Raw genomic sequence first — 19,868 nt, forward strand, 5'->3', positions numbered from 1 at the left:
CGACTGAGCGCCTTCGCTTTCACTTTTCACTTTCATGCATTGGAGAAGGAAATGGCAACCCACTCCAGTGTTCTTGCCTGGAGAATCCCAGGGACGGCGGGGCCTGGTGGGCTGCTATCTATGGGGTCGCACAGAGTTGGACACGACTGAAGCGATGCAGCAGCAGCAACTTGGTTTAAATTCCAGTTCTTTCACTAACTTAAAGATACGGAGATATTACTACTTGCAAGAATATATTTTTTGTGTGGGAAGTTGCAAAGAAAAAATTGATAAGGCTGATCATTTTGACTATGACTGGAATCAACTACTAAGCTGGGATGACGACATCCCAGGGCTTCTCAGGTTTTAATATATGTGCATGCAACTCCCTTGAGGGTCTTGCTTCAGTGCGAATTTTGGTTTGGTGTATGCCTGAGCTCAGTAGGGCCTGAGATTCTGAATCTCCAATCAGCTTGCAAGTGAAGCAGATGTTGATCCTGGGACCACACTTTGAGCAGGACGGGACCTTCCTTACAGAGAACTTGTGTTTTCCAGTCAGATAGACTGAGCTTCTGTGACATTGGACAATTCACCTAACTTTTCAGAGTCCTCTTTATTTCTAAAGAGGGGAATAAAACACCTGCTTCATAGCATTTATTATCATTATTTTAAATAGTGGTTCTACTGAGGTTATCTGGAGCAGTAGGAAACCCACACCCTTACTCTGGTCTTCAGTGTAGATTAGATTTTTTGCAGGAAGCTTAGATTTTTGTCCCTTTAAATCTTTTTTGGTTGGTAATTTATTTATGCCTTTATTTCTGTGATATAATGTTATTTTGAGGATTAGAGAATGGAAAGTCTTCCCTGTCCCCTGAACGTAAGAAACAATTCTTACCTGAGGCAGCAACTGATTACTTAGCTTTACAACCACCCTTGGAACTTGGCATCAAGTGTACCTTGGCATTAGTTTAAGCTTGATAGACTCCTGGTAACTGCACTCCAATTCCATTCTGAAATCCCAGCCCCACCCATGTGCTCCAATTCCTACAGAGGTGTAGGGGCTTTCTCCTTGTATTTTGAGTTCCTGTTCTGATTGCTAGCCTTTGGGAGACCCCTCTTAGCACTGGAATCTCACCTTGTTGGGGGTCTCCAGGAATCTGAAATCCTACTCCTGAACTAGCTTTGGCACTTGACCTCTAAAAAGACCTTCCCAGTGCTGACTGTCAACCAGTGTCCAAGCATTGATCAAATACCTCCCACTGAAAATGCTAGACTTCCTGCTGATCAGACGCCATATCACCTACTCTAGTGGGTGTGTCTGATGCTAGATCTCAATCCTTGGCCCCTCTAGATATTATTGTTCTGAAATAACCAAGTTTGACCATATGATTCTTAAGCTGTAGGAGAGGTAGTTTATGAGGGAAATCAAAGAGAGCTCTAGAATTCTACTGTTTCAAATGATCAGGGACAGTTAGCCCACCATGGAGTAACAATTGCCAAATAGTGCTTTCCAGTTTACAAAACATACTCAAAAACTTAATCTTGCAATGTAGTTCTTATTTCCAGATAAGGTTCAGAGAAACCACATACTCATTTAGTAAGTATCTGAGCTAAATTAGAAACCTGGTTGTTAGCTACCCTGGTTATAGATGAGCTTGCCCTTTACACTCTTATGGATCCATAAAGTTATTACTTACAGTTTGTAGTCTGGAGCATGAACATCCTAGAGTATCTATGGGCAATGGAGCAGTAAAGCCACAAACAGAAAACTTTGACAATTCCTCTGCATGGGATGGTTCATAAAAAGGCACCTTCAGAAGATGGTTTAAACTACCATGGGTACCGTTGTTTGGTGCTGGTTGAATGTGTAGCAGATCTGTTTAAAAAGTAAATTCAAAGGAGTTTTAAATTAGAAGGCAGCAACATCTATGCAGAAGATGATAGAAAGCAAACACCTGCTATTTACTTCTTTAATAAATTCTGCTGTATATGCCATTTGGTTTACCAGCTTTCCCTTTCCTTCTCAATTTACTTACCTCATCTTTCTAGAAAATAGCAACAGTTGCTCTAAATGAGCCACAGGAATATTCATGAACTATTTCTGTTCCTCCAGAGAAAAGTATCTTTGCTTAAATGGTCACTTTATGCCTTAAGCATATCATGGTTTTCTAGCATAAAAAGCTCTGAGAAGGCAATGGCACCCCACTCCAGTACTCTTGCCTGGAGAATCCCAGGGACGGGGGAGGCTGGTGAGCTGCCGTCTATGGGGTCGCACAGAGTCGGACACGATTGAAGCGACTTAGCAGCAGCAGCAGCAGCAGCAGCATAAAAAGCTATACTTTCAGTAAGAACAATTTTGTGTGCTTAGTCGCTCAGTTGGGTCCAACTCTTTGCGACCCCATGGACGGCAGCCCATCAGGCTCCTCTGTCCATGAGATTCTCCAGGCAAGAATACTGGAGTGAGTTGCCATTTCCTTCTCCAGGGGATGTTCCTGACCCAGGGATTAAACCCAGATTGAATCTTCATTGCAGGCGGATTCCTTAACTTCTGAGCCACCCTTTCAGTAAAAACAAGTTTAAAGAAGTTAAATAATTTGTAATGTTACTTGTAGTATATTTACTTAGTTATAGGAAAGTTCTCTAAGTACAGATACTTTTAAAGTAATAAACTGGTGAACTCTGCTTAAAATAATTTTCCCTATAAAAACAGAACATACAAATCTTGCACCAACATACCCTTGTACGTGGCTCCTGCTGAGGCCCCCATAGAGATCTCTCCTAGAACTGCCATCCTCTCTTTTTCCTTTTAAACCCTCCCTGAAAAGGGCTGGCAGCTCTGACCACAAACTCAGGCTTGGGAACCAAGACTTGAAGTTGTTAAGGCTACAACACATTCTTTTTAAATGGATAGTCTTTGGTATCTAAGTCACATTCAATTACCACAAGCCAGTGGCAAGATTAATAAGAGTGACAATTGGGAGCAAATTTGTTAACAAATTCCTAGAGTGAAAGGTGAAATTGCAGCCTGTTCATTGTCTTGCTAAGTGGTGTGTGGTCTGAGGTAAGCATACCAGCAGGAAGGTGGGTTAGATTCCCCAAAACTCTAGTTCTTTAAGGTTTTTAACATTAAGTGTAATAAGTGCTGATCCACCAGGACTTTTTTTTACCTCCTTTTATTCCAGAAGCTTTCTGTCTGTAATCACAAGAAAATACTTCTGTTTTTAGGTGTGCTATTCCTGTTTTGAGAAGTTGGAAGTGTAATTTTATTTTTCAAGTTCTATCAAATTTTCATATAGTAACTAACAGAAAAGTTGGTCTCCCAAGGTCTGTTGTTGTTTAGTCACTCAATCGTGTCTGACTCTTGTGACCTCATGGACTGTAGCCCGCCAGGCTCCTCTGTCCATGGGATTCTCCAGGCAAGAATACTGGAGTGGGTTGCCATTTCCTTCTCCACTCCCAAGGTCTAGTGTTTATCATTACTTAAAAAAACCTCACACTTATAGCTGAATAATTCTGATTAATAAATATTTCTCCCTCGTCTTTTTCTACTTTCTGTCTTCTTAAGGCAGAGCATCTACTTCTAGGATATCACCTAGAAGTGATATCAGCATATCATCAACTTCAAAATTCATATTTTTGAAACTCAATTCACATTTGATTGTTGAACTTATATAGATATACTTACCACATAATAGGTTATAGACTTCAATATTGTCAAATGGTTCAACTTCAGTCTTCTGTTTAAAACTGGGTCCATGTGCCAAAAAGATAGCCTAGGCATTAAAATCCGGTTATTAAATGCCATGTAAACTCAGAAACAGATAAGAGACATAATTAAACAATTCTTCTATTCATATCTTATTCCTCTGTAAGGAATGCTTTTCATAATTTTTTTTTGCTGTATGTTTTTTTATTATTGAAGTATAGTTGCTGTACAATATTATATAAGTTACAGGTGTACAATGGAGTGACCACAATTTCTCAATATTCCATTTCTAGTTATCATAAATATTGGCTGCTTTCCAGATTTGAAAATGATTTTTGCATCATTTCTACCTATGATATTGTCCTAAGTGCAATCAAGTATAATCTATACTGTGTTTACTTCTATATCCACCTACTTCCATAGCATCTCCTGTGTCAACAGACCAGGAGAATACAAGTAATAATGGACAATCAATGCCAGCACAGTTCTACAATATCTGGATAATAGAAATTAGAAATTCATCACACAAATCATATATTCTTTTTATATTCCTTTCATATCATCATTCATATATATTACTATTACATGACAAAAAATGTTGAAATTTCTAAGCATTGAATTTTTGTACAACTTATATTTGCTCACTGATTTCTCAAATACATCTCTCATTTACTTTTAGGATAAAGAGACCTAAATATTTTTATTTATGTTTAGCTGATTTTGTGTGTTAGTCACTCAGTCATGTCCAACTCTTTGTGACCCTGTGGACTATAGCCTGCCAGGCTCCTCTGTCCATGGGATTCTCCAGGCAAGAATATGGGAATGAGTTGCCATTTCCTGCTCTAATTAAAGGTAACTTAATTATATTATATCTAACAGATCTAATTGGTTTAGAATATAAATAACTAGAAGAACAGAATCAAACATGGGTAAGCAATTATTTTCAGGTGACAGGAATGCAAATATACACATATATATTTTCCCAAGATAATCAGCAAAGCATATTGCTTTGTTATGCCAATTGTCTATATCCACCTGCTAGAATGAAAACTTCACGAGGGCAGAGGTCTTTATCTGTGTTGTTCACAAATGTATTCAAGAGTCCTGAACATTGTCTGCCACAGAGTAGGTGCTCAATAAATATTTGTTTTAAAAAAGGCAATAAGTTGTTACCTCCATGCTCTTAAACTCATTGTCATAACCATGGTTGCCTCCTCCACAGTATGAATATGCTCTATTCCTATAAAAAAAATATTATTACACTGTGATCAGTCTATTTTGATATGAGACCTTATTGCAAACTGAGCTTTCTAGGTTTTGATATGGTTTCTGCTTTTATATAAGAAAAATTTTCTGTCAACAATAGCATAAACATATTTATTTTCATGCTCAAATTCACAGCCACAAAGGAACAAAGAGAATGGTAGGAGAGAAGGAAGGAGAATTCCAGCATCTATAAATAGAATTAAAAAATGTTTGACTCTTAAACATTAAGAGAAAGATAAACAGTCACATATTTTTATAAAATTTGTCTTCAGGCTTACTTGAGTGTTTACACAGCCATGTCTGTCTGATTAAGATTAATTTCATTAATATATTTCTTTAAGCATTTCAGTACTTTAAAAATATATCTTTGGAACTGGGGGGAAATATCAATTTATGGCTGGTATGTCTAGGGAAATAATATGGAAATATGGATAGAGAAAACTCAGAGTAAGTTAATTATAACATTTGAGCAGGAAAAGCCAGTATATTCTTTTTAAATCAGAGTTTATATTTAACTTTTGGGATTTTATTCCAAAGGAGGTTGTTCTATTACTTGAAAGACTTTTAAAAGTCAATTCATTTGTATTTTGCTTACATTTTCACATTTTAATCTTTGAATTGAGCAATATTAGCAATTTTATTGGAGAAGGCAATGGCACCCCACTCCAGTACTCTTGCCTGGAAAATCCCATGGATGGAGGAGCCTGGTAGGTTGCAGACCATGGGGTTGCTAGGAGTCAGACACACTGAGTGACTTCACTTTCACTTTTCCCTTTCATGTATTGGAGAAGGAAATGGCAACCCACTCCAGTGTTCTTGCCTGGAGAATCCCAGGGACGGGAGAGCCTGGTAGGTCGCTGTCTACAGGGTCGCACAGAGTCGGACACGACTGAAGTGACTTAGCAGCAGCAATTTTATATGCGGTTTTCATACTTGAAAATAAAATAGTGATAAATGAACCTAAATTATTTAAAGCAGTAAAGAATGAGATGAATGGCATCACTGATTTAACGGACATAAACTTGGGTAAACTCTGGGAGATAGTGAGGGACAGGGAAGCCTGGTGAGCTGCAGTCCATGGGGTTGCAAAGAGACACAACTTAGCGACTGAACAACAATTTTATACTGGTTCAAATTAAGTGTGCATGTTGAGTTGCTTTAGTCATGTCTGACTCTGCGACCCTATAGACTGTAGCCTGACAGGCTCCTCTCTCCATGAGCTTCTCCAGGCAAGAATACTGTAGTGGGTTGCTGTGCCCTCCTCCAGGGGATCTTCCTGACCCAGGGATTGAACCCTGGTCTCATTATGTCTCCTGCGCTGGCAGGTGGGTTCTTTACTACCAGCCCCACCTGCAAAGCCCTCAAAGTAGGCCCCCAAGGGAAAATGTCAACTGTATCCAAACTTGGGCCTTAAAAGACTTCTCCCCACGCAAAGAGTCGGACATGACTGAGCGACTGAACTGAACTGAAATGAACCCCATGGGCAAATACACACACACACACACATTCACTCACATACACAGTGTTTTGGTTATTTACATTGTAGCCTTAAGAACAGGCTTTAATTTAGTGTCTTAAAAATACTCAACTTTTTAAAAATTCATAACTGATTCTCACTCATTTTAAATAAAAAACAAAAATAAATCACAAAATAAAAAATAAATCTCAACAGTGACCAGGTCACACTCAACTCTACCCAAATGAGGGAAGAAAGGAGAAATTAAATACTACCCAGAATGGAGAAAGCAAGAGAAGTCCTATTTTAAATGGGGTTTAAGTTCATTACTGTAAGGTACCAGCTCATGTCATCTTAATTCTAATAAAATTGTTGGTAGAAGGTAAAACTTGTTTAAAAAAATATTTTTATCCTTATTGAATAAATATTTGGTTTTCCTAAGATTATTGGAACTATTTGATTGAGGTGAATTCAGTTTTAAATTCTGTGTGGCAAGTTAGAATATTCATGAATGAAAGAAAGAAAAGGTCTTTTGAACCAAGTCATTGATAAAATTTTCTAAAATTGATCCTTTATTTATTTTTCTGTTTTCAGAAAAAAAAAATCTAGTTTTTGTTTGTTTGTTTTTATAGTTCCAACTCCTAATCCAACTCCATTAGAAAAACATTAGTATTACAAAACTGCATTTGGAAGCAAAAGACAAAAATAGTATTTGAAAAACTCTATTTTCTATGGTTTTCCAAATGAAAACTTTAGAAATTTGTTCTCCTAATTACTCATGTTCAAGTGTTCCAAACACTAATTTGGCTCTGGAAATTACATATGGAAAAACGGAAGCTGGCACTTGGGTGATTTTATCTTTCAAAATTTAGCTCAAATTCCAAGTACTATCTAAAATCTCTTGGAGCAAATTCTCTTTTCTCTTCTCTGTGTTTAATTAATAAAGTCAAAATCAAGGCCCCGTTTCTTTGCCACAGCTGGATAACAACAAAGATGGACAATGAGCAAGACCTCTCCTGATACTCAACTAGTTACCAAGTCCTATCTTTCTCTGCCATATCTGTCACTTTCCCTTTGCTTTGCTTTTCTATTCTCACTGTTCTGTGCTATGATGGATCTGACCTGAACTGGTTATCCTGACTCTGAACTTCAGAATCTTCCATATAGCACACACATACACACACACACCCAAATGTATTTAACACTATATACCCCTGCTGGAAATGGAAACATGTGTTTTAATGAATACAAATGTGAGACAGAATAAAATGAGCCAGTAACTTCCTGGAAAATCTAAGTCATAAGTTCACCATACATATTTGCCCAATAGTGTGCTACCTGGCTAGTTTTACCCCCCATGGCTCCGTAGCTTCCCTTCGGGCTGTCATCATGCTGAAGAATGGGTTATGACCTGCGGTGACTCAGGTAGTAAAGCATTTGCCTGCAATGCAAGAGACTTTGGTAGGGTCTCTGGGTCAGGAAGATCCTCTGGAGAAGGGAATGGCTACCCACTCCAGTTTTCTTGCCTGGAGAATTCCACGGACAGAGGAGCCTGGTGGGCTACAGTCCATGGGGTCACAAAGAGTCAGACATGACAGAACTACTAACACTTTCACTTTTCTAACTGGCCTCCATGCTACTCACTTGACCATCCTCCTCCATAGGGCAGCTGGAGTCAGCTCTCTGAAATGCAAATCCCAGTCTATTCACCTTGAGCCACCTTCTATCTCTGAGTGGTCTCCTACTTTCTTCACAAAGTCACATTCCTTAGTCATGACAAATAAGGCCCTTTGTGCAGAGGTCAGCTTTACTCACTAGGCGCTCTAGCAATATGGATCTACTTTCAACTGATGGAGTCTGATCCTTCTGCCTGGAAACCTGACACTATCTTTCTACCTTCCTTTGCCCCAGAGCTCCTACTGGCTTAAAAAAAAAAAATAATAAAGTACTCCACTCCTCTGAGCTGAGCAATCAAAGAAAGAAGCACCTCTGAGAAGTCACAAGCTGCCAGTGTTCAAGGCTTGGCAAGCAGATGAGTGCCTTCCAGCAAGGAAACTGGGTCCTGCTCCTCCTGTAAACACAGCCTGTCAAGGCTTGTTGAGCTGAGCAAGGGTTAGATTTCCCCTCACTCATCTTCTGGGCTGCGTGTCTCTGTACAATGCTCAGATTGACAACTGCCTGGGCAGACCTGCTTATGTCATAGCATGTAGCCTAACCCATCCTGAGTCTTCAAAACCCAGAGCAGAAGCCAGGCCCTCCAGAAAGTGTTCTCTGACATTCTCTGGCATTTGCACCCCCAGTGTGAAATCACTCTTTTTGTTTCCTTGTGCCTTGTCCTTGATCCCATTGCAACAGTTGCTACACCTGATTATAATTGTTGCCGTCCTCTCTGCCTGTGTGACTATCCTTAGTGGGGACTGTGTCTATCTCCACTGTGAGAAAGGTGCCTGGACTTACTGATGATTTGTCAGTTTCCATTCATAAAATAAAAAGCTATTATTCATGTTATCTAAAAGGGAACTTTAACATTACTTCAACTAATTTCAAATAACTGCTAAGTCGCTTCAGTCGTGTCCGACTCTGTGTGACCCCATAGAGGGCAGCCCACCAGGCCCCGCCGTTCCTGGGATTCTCCAGGCAAGAACACTGGAGTGGGTTGCCATTTCCTCCTCCAATGCATGAAAGTGAAATGTGAAAGTGAAGTCGCTCAGTCGTGTCCGACTCCTAGCGACCCCATGGACTGCTGCCTACCAGGCTCCTCCGTCCATGGGACTTTCCAGGCAAGAGTACTGGAGTGGGTTGCCATTGCCTTCTCCTTCAAATAACTGGGTTCCTCCAAAGTAGTAAAATCTAAAACATTTTTAAAAGGGCAAAACAAGGAGGAGAAGGAGAAACATAGATTATATTAAATGATGAGATTTGCTATAATTTTCAAAAATGGAATCTAATCTACTTATCAAATATTGAACATTATAACTAAAGATGACGTATTTTAACTTAGAAAACAGGTAGCCTGAGCTTCATGTGTTAAGAGCTGGAGATAGAATAACCCCAAGATCTAATCAGGTAAGACTTTCCTGTTGCTCTGGTTAGGGCTGTGGTCAACAATTCCTCTGACGTAAGTTAGTTTCCTTTGTGTTCACATAGCAAGAGAATAGCAAAACCAGGTTCATGATGTGTTGCAGCTGAGAAAATGAAGCCTTGAGAAAATATTAATATGTCCAAGTTCTCACAACTTGAACTCTGGGGCTGCTGCTCTGTTTACATCTCACTGCTTGCTAGTAAATGTACAAAGCTCACAATTTGCGACTGAGTAATAAAGACTGAAACCCAGAGGTATTACTGTGGCTGGACTCTCCTTCCAGAGCCCATAGTCCATGCTGTCAAACCCATGGGGCACTTTCTCATGTTGGACTATTGGTCTCCTAATGCATATCCTTATACCATTTGATCTCATATCCTTAACAGTAAATATTTGGAGAACTCACATTTATATATTACAAACCCACACTACTAAAAACTTATAATATAACAGAAGTAAAGCTTAATCATGTTCATATATTTTAATCTTTTTTTTTTTAGAGAATGCTGTCCTAAGCCACAGGACAGCTCACTGAGCCGAAGGTGCTCAAACTTCAAGAAGAAAGGCTAGTGCCATCTAGTGGCTTTATGTTAAACTGCACTCTCTCTGGCCGAGTGGTGCTCTGCTTGGCTTTCCTGTTACCTCAGAGGATAGACTCTAGTACATCTTCAGTTCCTCATTCTGTACACATTTATATTAGAGCCCAACTTCTTATCTTCCTTCATCTCCTCTTCCTTTATTAAACATATCTTTCAGCTACTGTGCCTTTATTTTCCTGTGTATTATGTAACATACAAATAAGATAGGCCAGAAAACATAATATGAACCCGATTCCACATATATTCACTTACACATATGGGAAAAATGCTGTAATAAAATACAAAAAATAGGAAATGTGAGATAGGGAATGTAAACTACCAGATAGGGTGTATTTATTTGTGTACTGGCTTATTATAAGACTTCTCCACTTGACGAGGAGGGATGGAATTATTTCTGTATCCCAAAGCCTAGAACAAGGTTTGGTACACACAGAGAAAGCACAAATAAAATTTTGCTGAATCAATTAATTAGTTTGTTATTTGGGGATGGAATTATGGTTTATATTTTCTGAAAACAGACATATTTTGCAGATGTTAAATGATCAATGTGAATCACAATTGTAACTAGAAAAAAAAAAGTTATAACTAATTGGTTAGCTTGGCCTTACAGACATAAGCATGCTCTTTCAGAGAAACCACAAAGATGACGAAGATCTTAGAGAGCCATCTAATCATTTACTCATTACCAGCCTGTGAGACAACTAATATCATTTTTATATCCTGTCTGCCACCTAACAGAGACCACAGTGGAGACTGAGAACATGCTGGTACCAATAATCTCTGGAACAATTGATAAATAGTCAGCCTTCTTTCTCATTCTTATCTACATTGTGAAGATTAGGATGCTAAGGCTGGCAACCTAGTAACAGTCATTTCATATACAGAAGTGCTAGATAGCATATAAAAGATCAAGAAATTGTCATGCCCAGGAAGATTCATATGATTATAATAACAGGATAAGGTCAAGGAAATGTATTATGAAAGATGATTGTTAAAAGTATTATGAGAAAAATTAGACACACAAACCTCACAGCCTGCCACTGTCGATCCACCAAAAGACTGACTTTGTCAATTCTGACATTTTTGGCAAAATGTAGGCGTTTTGGCAAATCAGGACTCAAATAGGGCTTGAAATGCTGATCAGGTTTTCGGCACTGAAAAAGAGGTAAATTATTTCTTCATGACACCTATAAAATGGGAAAACTATGCATAAATGTAATGGATTTCCAAAGCCTGTGTTATCAAATCCCTTTGCACCTCTGGGATTATTAGGCATTTGCCCTTCCTCATCTCACCAACAGGACTTCTTAAGGGAAAAGAATGTGTGGATTTAGAGTCTGTATATTAAAAATTCACTACACCGCCCCTCCATCAGCATGGGCACACTACAGGTAAACCCTCACTAGCAGGGGTAAGATGACCCCTCATGCTTATTCAAGATCAGGATATTAGGCGTAAGAGAAAAAAGGAGTGATTAACATAAAGGCGTTTCTGCTTAAGCAGTCATTCCTACTTCAAATTTGCAGTGTGTCCCAGGTTACAGTAACTATTCTTTCCCTAGTGTTTCTTTATCTTCAATCACTCGCATTTTATTCTGTTTTTACTATAATTGCATATTACCTATATGTAAATAAATCTAGCCCCACCCCAAGCAATGGTAAACTTATAAATCCATATAAATAGATATATATTTGCAAATATACTTTAAACACAGAATTATTAAAACCACTACACACTCTCCAGAAGTGGTGAACTTCACCTTGAAAAATCCCAATTGCTTTGAGCTATCTAGAATTTGCCCTGCTTTTGCAACCTGAGATGCAAGAGCCAATTAAAAGCAGTTTCAATATATTTAAAGAAATGACTGCTCTTAACTGTATAAAAAGATCTATAAAATCCATGATTTGCTGTTTCCTGATATTCAATCATACAAAAAATGTGAAAAATGATTTTGCCCAAAACTCACTAGCCTAGATCCTTTGAATGAAACATCAGCCCACTCAATTTAGAAGTCAGTGAAACTGGTACCAAAACAAATTTCCTATAGTGGTGTCAATTTCAAAATAAAAACAGCTAAAATAAAAGCAACTGACAGGAATATAAAAAATTGTTGACTGAGGTTTAAGAAATAAATTACAAATGGTTTGGACTGGAAAATATAGAATACAATTTTCTTGAAGCCAGATTAAAGACATTACATTAATCTAAATATATGTATTAGGAGGCAGTATACTTACACTGAGGTTCCTAACAATTTCTTCAGAATTAACTATTTGAAAAGAAAAACAAATAGGTCATATTACAATTGAAACTTGACAACTATAAAATTAAATAATTCAGGTGAATTGACATAGCTTATTAATGACTATGATCTGATACAATTAAATAAAAAGTATTTTAAGCAAAGAATTGTTTTAGTATTTAAGAATGGAGTGGAATATATTTTAACCTAACAATATTAGATATTACCATAGACTTTATCAACAGACTGTACTTAACCATGGGAGTTTCTTATTTACTTCTGTGCGGTCTTCCCAAGAATCAGAAGAGGGAGCCTGGTAATACCTGAATGCTCAGAATTAGGGGCCTATATTATTTGCTTTTAGTTTTACCATTATTTTTCTATTTGGGCATCTTCACACTCACAGGTAAAAAAATCATGAGGTATGTTACGAGTCCTGATGCGGGGAGCAGGTCCTTCAAACATGTAGAAGTTTATACTGGAAAAATAATCAGTCATGTATTCCAGTTTGTCACAATAGGTCTGATCCATTCCTGAATTTAAAAAAAAAAAGTCCACTGACTGTATAAGATGGTAACAATTGGTTGTCTCTGATCAGGTCAAACAGCAGATATTTTATGTTACATATATCAAACCAAGTTTTTGAGAAGCTTTACAGTTTGCCCAATTACTTCATTCTAAATGGCAGGCTTTGAAAGTCTTGGTAGTAGAAGAAAAGAATCAGGTTTATAAGAAAGAATGGATAGGAATTATAAACAGATCACCTGTTCAATGTAGATCAGTTAATTTTGAAAAAGAATGTTCTCTATAGAGAGCTAATTTATAAAATTTGATTTGTACATAAGGCAAGATGAAATACTTTCAAATCCAAAAGATAGCATGCATTTTTATAAAACAATAAAATAAGTAGGAGAACAAAGTTTAAAGAATATTTATTTTTCATAAGGGTCTTGTTTAAATTTATATGAGCAGCATATGTTCCTAAAAAGATTTGGTAGTTAACTCTTTTTTTATTTGAAGATTTTTTCAGACTCAGTCCAAACTTTTTTCTTTGTATTATTTTTATTTACTTCATTATTTGTATGTTTTATAATTTCTTTTAACAAGATATGTATTAAAATATTTCCCTTAACTTTAGAACAATTAGAAACTCTTTAATTACATTTCACATCATCTTGATGTCCTAAGATATAAACAGAAGTTCTACAGACATGCTCCTTTTCATCTTCTTGTCCCTCTAGGCCACCCCATCTAGAAAAGGTCCACCTCTCCTTTATGTACTTCCTCACACAACATATTGAGGAAACTGCTAGGCATTGAGTTAGCACTTTAAAAATATTTGTTGAATGAATGAGTACTTTAAAAATGAGGTTGCAGAAGGCGTGGCAGCATCTCACCTCCTTAAACATTCAAGTTAACTGAAATGGCGAGCTAACCTCAAGTCGAGAAATGTGGAGTGCTAGGACTTTAGAGAAGTCTATTCACGTGATTCATAAAAAATACGCAGAACATCGTAAAGCTAGCCAACACAGTCAATTGAAGCCAATCTATATGAAAGAATCATTTACTGAAAAAAGAGGCACTTTTTGTGATTGAATAACAGCCCAACTGTATCCTTGTAGAGCTCTAACTCCATTTTTACAGAAAATGAAATGTGTGGATACATTTTTCAGAATGAACGTTAGAATAATTAAAGTATAAATTTTAGTCCTCTAGTCACAGCCTACCATTCTTAGTGCATTCAAGAGCTTCTAGGTCTGGAAATACAGACTCTAAAATTCCTTATTATATTTGTGTGCTCCCCAAAGTGATAAGATAGAATCAATGATAAAATATGATTTAAAAAAAGCATACCATGGTCAGCCAAAAGGATTATATTGACACAATTGACTAAGTTTCTCTGCTTTAGGCCTTCCATTAACAATCCAAAAGTTTTATCTACCAACTGTAAGGCTTGAATTACCTAAAAAGGAAAAAAAATTGGAGTTAAGATTGTCTTCATGAATTAAGGCTTAATTAATTAAATTATTATCTAATGGAGTAAAAATTAAATAAACTTCCTTCTCTGAAATTGTTGGATTTTGACTAGGATATCAGAGCCCAGCACCCATGCTACATGTACAAAAGACCAATTCCTTACATTCCTATAGACAAAAAAAAATTAAGGCATTTTCCATAAGACAGAAGACTGGGCAATAAATATCTGAGAAAAAGTATTCAACATCAACAAACATTATTCAACTGCAAATATTTTCCTGATAGTGTCCAATGTTGGGTAGAAGAGTCTGTAGACACTTCCATAGGAACCCAAATGGTTACACATGTTCTAGAAGACTGTGTGACAATGTATAGCCAGAGAGTTGGAAAGGGGTGTAAGTTGTAACCTAATAATACTGTTCCTGGGTGTTTATCTGAAGTAAACAGAGTGCAATTGGAGATTTACATGCAAGGCCAGTCATCACATTATTTATTTACAATTTAAATACAAGAAAAAAAATTATGCCACATCCTTCAGTGGGCATATTCAATAGCCACTAAAATATATTTAAAAAAAAAAACAAAAACATAGGAAGACAATCACAATACAATGTTACATAGAAAATGTTAAAATCAAACTGTATACACACTCATACATATTGCATAATGCAATTTTGTTTTAAAACATGTTTAGTGTTTCATAGTAAAAGCACACAAACAGAAAACCAAGATAAAATATCAGATCAGATCAGATCAGTCGCTCAGTCATGTCCGACTCTTTGCGACCCCATGAATCACAGCACGCCAGGCCTCCCTGTCCATCACCAACTCCTGGACTTCACTCAGACTCACATCCATCGAGTCAGTGATGCCATCCAGCCATCTCATCCTCTGTCGTCCCCTTCTCCTCCTGCCCCCAATCCCTCCCAGCATCAGAGTCTTTTCCAATGAGTCAACTCTTCGCATGAGGTGGCCAAAGTACTGGAGTTTCAGCTTTAGCATCATTCCTTCCAAAGAAATCCCAGGGCTGATCTCCTTCAGAATGGACTGGTTGGATCTCCTTGCAGTCCAAGGGACTCTCAAGAGTCTTCTCCAACACCACACTTCAAAAGCATCAATTCTTCGGCACTCAGCCTTCTTCACAGTCCAACTCTCACATCCATACATGACCACAGGAAAAACCATAGCCTTGACTAGATGAACCTTTGTTGACAAAGTAATGTCTCTGCTTTTGAATATGCTATCTAGGTTGGTCATAACTTTCCTTCCAAGGAGTAAGCGTCTTTTAATTTCATGGCTGTAGTCACCATGCAGTGATTTTGGAGCCCCCAAAAATAAAGTCTGACACTGTTTCCACTGTTTCCCCATCTACTTCCCATGAAGTGATGGGACCGGATGCCATGATCTTGGTTTTCTGAATGTTGAGCTTTAAGCCAACTTTTTCACTCTCCACTTTCACTTTCATCAAGAGGCTTGTTAGTTCCTCTTCACTTTCTGCCTTAAGGGTGGTGTCATTTGCATATCTGAGGTTATTGATATTTCTCCCGGCAGTCTTGATTCCAGCTTGTGCTTCATCCAGCCCAGCGTTTCTCATGATGTACTCTGCATAGAAGTTAAATAAACAGGGTGACAATATACAGCCTTGAAGTACTCCTTTTCCTATTTGGAACCAGTCTGTTGTTCCATGTCCAGTTCTAACTGTTGCTTCCTGATCTGCATACAAATTTCTCAAGAGGCAGGTCAGGTGGTCTGGTAGTCCCATCTTTTTCAGAATTTCCCACAGTTTATTGTGATCCACACAGTCAAAGGCTTTGGCATAGTCAATAAAGCAGAAATTGATGTTTTTCTGGAACCCTCTTGCTTTTTCCATGATCCAGCAGATGTTGGCAATTTGATCTCTGGTTCCTCTGCCTTTTCTAAAACCAGCTTGAACATCAGGAAGTTCACGGTTCACATATTGCTGAAGCCTGGCTTGGAGAATTTTGAGCATTACTTTACTAGCATGTGAGATGAGTGCAATTGTGTGGTAGTTTGAACATTCTTTGGCATTGCCTTTCTTTGGGATTGGAATGAAAACTGACCTTTTCCAGTCCTGTGGCCACTGCTGAGTTTTCCAAATTTGCTGGCATATTGAGTGCAGCACTTTCACAGCATCATCTTTCAGGATTTGAAAGAGCTCAACTGGAATTTTATCACCTCCACTGCCTTTGTTCATAGTGATGCTTTCTAAGGCCCACTTGACTTCACATTCCAGGATGTCTGGCTCTAGGTGAGTGATCACACCATCGTGATTATTTGGGTCGTGAAAATCTTTTTTGTACAGTTCTTCTGTGTATTCTTGCCATCTCTTCTTAATAACTTCTGCTTCTGTTAGGGCCATACCATTTGTGTCCTTTATCGAGCCCATCTTTGCATGAAATGTTCCTTTGGTATCTCTGATTTTCTTGAAGAGATCTCTAGTCTTTCCCATTCTGTTGTTTTCCTCTATTTCTTTGCATTGATCGCTGAGGAAGGCTTTCTTATCTCTTCTTGATATTCTTTGGAACTCTGCATTCAGATGTTTATATCTTTCCTTTTCTCCTTTGCTTTTCGCTTCTCTTCTTTTCACAGCTATTTGTAAGGCCTCCCCAGACAGCCATTTTGCTTTTTTGCATTTCTTTTCCATGGGGATGGTCTTGATCCCTGTCTCCTGTACAATGTCACGAACCTCATTCCATAGTTCATCAGGCACTCTATCTATCAGATCTAGGCCCTTAAATGTATTTCTCACTTCCACTGTATAACCATAATATCAAGGTACTATTAACAGTGGTTGTCTCTGAATAGTGAATTGGAGTTCTTTTTTATTTTGTTTGTATTCTTTCATGATTTTAGATTTTTTCTACACTTTATAAACATAGTATATTGAATTGACTTAAGATTTAAGTGAATAAATTTTTAACTAACATGACTTCATTATTTTTTTCAGTAAATAGAATGTATAATAGCAATGGATTGGGATACTGATTGCCTTTTTTTTATTGAGAAAGAATTTTACAAGCCAATTACTATTAGTGCACTATCTAATGAAATTCTCTCAGTAAATATTCATGGATGATGCTACTGGAATTTCCAGTTAAAGAGACCAGGAAACTTGAAGTTTAACTTAAAGATATAGAACAAGTTAATGTTTCTCCATCTGTTTTGCCTCTTCTTAAATTTCACATGAGGCTTAGTCTTAATCCTTCTGTTCTCCTGCTTCACTCTTTCTTTCTTTAGGACATCTCCACTTCTATGACTGTCTATATGCTGCTAAGCAGTCTGATCTTCATCTCCTTTGAGCTCTAAATCCACATTCGCAGTTGCCTTCTGGACATCTCCATTTAGACATCACAGGCATTCCAATTACAAAATAATGTCCTCTAAGAAGATCCCCTTCAGTGGCCTTACTGGAATGAACCTGCTTGCTTATGCTAGAAATCTGAAACTCTCCTACCTCATCACCTGTCTCACACAAAGTCATATTAAGTCTATCTCTTAATCTCAAACACATCTTCTATCCACAATGGCTGTCACTATCATAGTCCAAGTCACTACCATCTCTTTCTTGAAATGTTGCAAAGTCTAACTCATCTCTCCCTACTTTCCCTTGCTTCCTCTAACCCATTCCTCTTACACAGTAAAAGTGGTATTTAAATTCACATAGATCTAATCAGCTCCTTCCCTGATTAAAATGCCTCAATATTTTCATTGCATATTTTATGGCCTAGAAGAACTTGCAAGATTTGGTGCCTGCCTCCTGTTATAGGTTTTCCCTTAGCCCTCTCCCCTAGTTCATAGTGCTCCAGACATTAGTGGGAGATGATTCTCCTCTGGCAATCCACACAGCACCTGGCGTAGAGCAGTACACGGTAGAAGGTAGCTGCTATTATTATTTTTACCATCATCATATTGTCTATGTGTCTAGCCACCTATACATTTGTCTGTCCATCCATTGCTCATTTTATGTGTTCTTCTAATGTGCTCAGCTCCTCCCTTAATCAGGCCATTTGTAAACATTTTTTTCCCTTTTGTTATTCAGAGAACGTTCTAACCAGCCTTAACCCAGACTATGTTAACCCCTCAAGATCTCTCAGGAAATCCTGATCTGTTCCTTTGAAGTACTTGTCCAAATTATACTCAAAATTTATTTGGATACTGAACCAGAGCGCTGTATAGAAGAAAAAGATATGGTGCCTAATGTCAGCCGTAGGGATCAGACAAATGCAGATTAGAGCTGTTGTTTAGTCGCTAAGTCGTGTCTGACTCTTTGTGACCCCATGGGCTGTAGCCCACCAGGCTCCTCAGTCCATGGAATTTTTCAGGCAAGAATACTGGAATAGGTTGCCATTTCCTACTCCAGGAGATCTTCTCCTGACTCAGGGATAGAATCCGTGTCTCTTGCATTGTCAGGTGGGTTCTTTACCACTGAGCCACCTTGGAAGCCTCAGATTAGAGTATCCCTCTCATATCAAACAAACATGGATAACAATTAAAATGGAAAAGAAGAAATGGTGACTATGTTTTAGATAGTTACTAAGCCTCTTGGAGAGCACAAACAGAACCTTGTGCTCATCAGGAGAAAGGAGCAGTGACTCCACAAGAGACTGACCCAGACTTGCCTGCGAGTGTCCAGGAGACTCCAGCAGATGTGTGGGTCGGAGGTGGCCTGATGCAGGGTTGGGGACACTGAGTGTAGCAGTGCTGCATGGGACCTTTTGAAAGAGGTCACCATTATCTTCATTACCTCCACCATAGTTTGGCCCCAGGTAACTAAGAGGGAGGGAACACAGCCCCACCCATCAACAGAAAATTTGATTAGAGATTTACTGAGCATGGCCCAGTCAATGCAAAGAAATAGAGGAAAACAACAGAAGGGGAAAGACTAGAGATCTCTTCAAGAAAATCAGAGATACCAAGGGAACATTTCATGCAAAGATGGGCTCGATAAAGGACACAAATGGTATGGACCTAACAAGCAGAAGATATTGAGAGGAGATGGCAAGAATACACAGAAGAACTGTACAAAAAAGATCTTCACGACCCAGATAATCACAATGGTGTGATCACTCACCTAGAGCTAGACATCCTGGAATGTGAAGTTAAGTGGGCCTTAGAAAGCATCACTATGGGGGGGAGGAGCCAAGATGGCGGAGGAGTAGGACGGGGAGAACACTTTCTCCCCCACAAATTCATCAAAAGAGCATTTAAACGTCGAGTAAATTCCACAAAACAACTTCTGAATGCTGGCAGAGGACATCAGGCACCCAGAAAAGCAGCCCAACTCTTCGAAAGGAGGTAGGAAAAAATATAAAAGACAAAAAAAGAGACAAAAGAGGGAGGGACGGAGTTCCGTCCCGGGAAGGGAGTCTTAAAAAGAGAGAAGTTTCCAAACACCAGGAAACCCTCTCACTGCCGAATCTGTGCCGAGCTTTGGAAGTACAGAGGGCAACATAAAAGGGAGGGGAAAAAAAAAAAAAAATAAACAATTAAAAATCGCGGATTGTGAGCCCTACGGGAACTCCCCCAGCGGAGAAGCAGCG

General features: G+C 38.4%; 1 protein-coding gene across 2 annotated transcripts in view; it reads right to left on the reverse strand.

Moving 5' to 3' along the window:
* The window catches only part of ENPP3 (ectonucleotide pyrophosphatase/phosphodiesterase 3), a 109,237-nt gene that overhangs the window by 23,253 nt on the left and 66,116 nt on the right, over positions 1–19,868 (reverse strand). For both annotated transcript variants that reach the window (XM_025294526.3, XM_025294527.3), the window contains 7 exons: positions 14,185–14,293; positions 12,735–12,863; positions 12,326–12,357; positions 11,115–11,242; positions 4,859–4,925; positions 3,665–3,752; positions 1,677–1,855 (listed from right to left, as the gene is read on the reverse strand). In XM_025294526.3, the coding sequence (XP_025150311.2) occupies positions 1,677–1,855; positions 3,665–3,752; positions 4,859–4,925; positions 11,115–11,242; positions 12,326–12,357; positions 12,735–12,863; positions 14,185–14,293 (732 nt within the window). The remainder of the gene's footprint in view (positions 1–1,676; positions 1,856–3,664; positions 3,753–4,858; positions 4,926–11,114; positions 11,243–12,325; positions 12,358–12,734; positions 12,864–14,184; positions 14,294–19,868) is intronic.

Source organism: Bubalus bubalis, chromosome 10 (assembly GCF_019923935.1).
Source record: "Bubalus bubalis isolate 160015118507 breed Murrah chromosome 10, NDDB_SH_1, whole genome shotgun sequence".
NCBI lineage: Eukaryota > Metazoa > Chordata > Mammalia > Artiodactyla > Bovidae > Bubalus > Bubalus bubalis.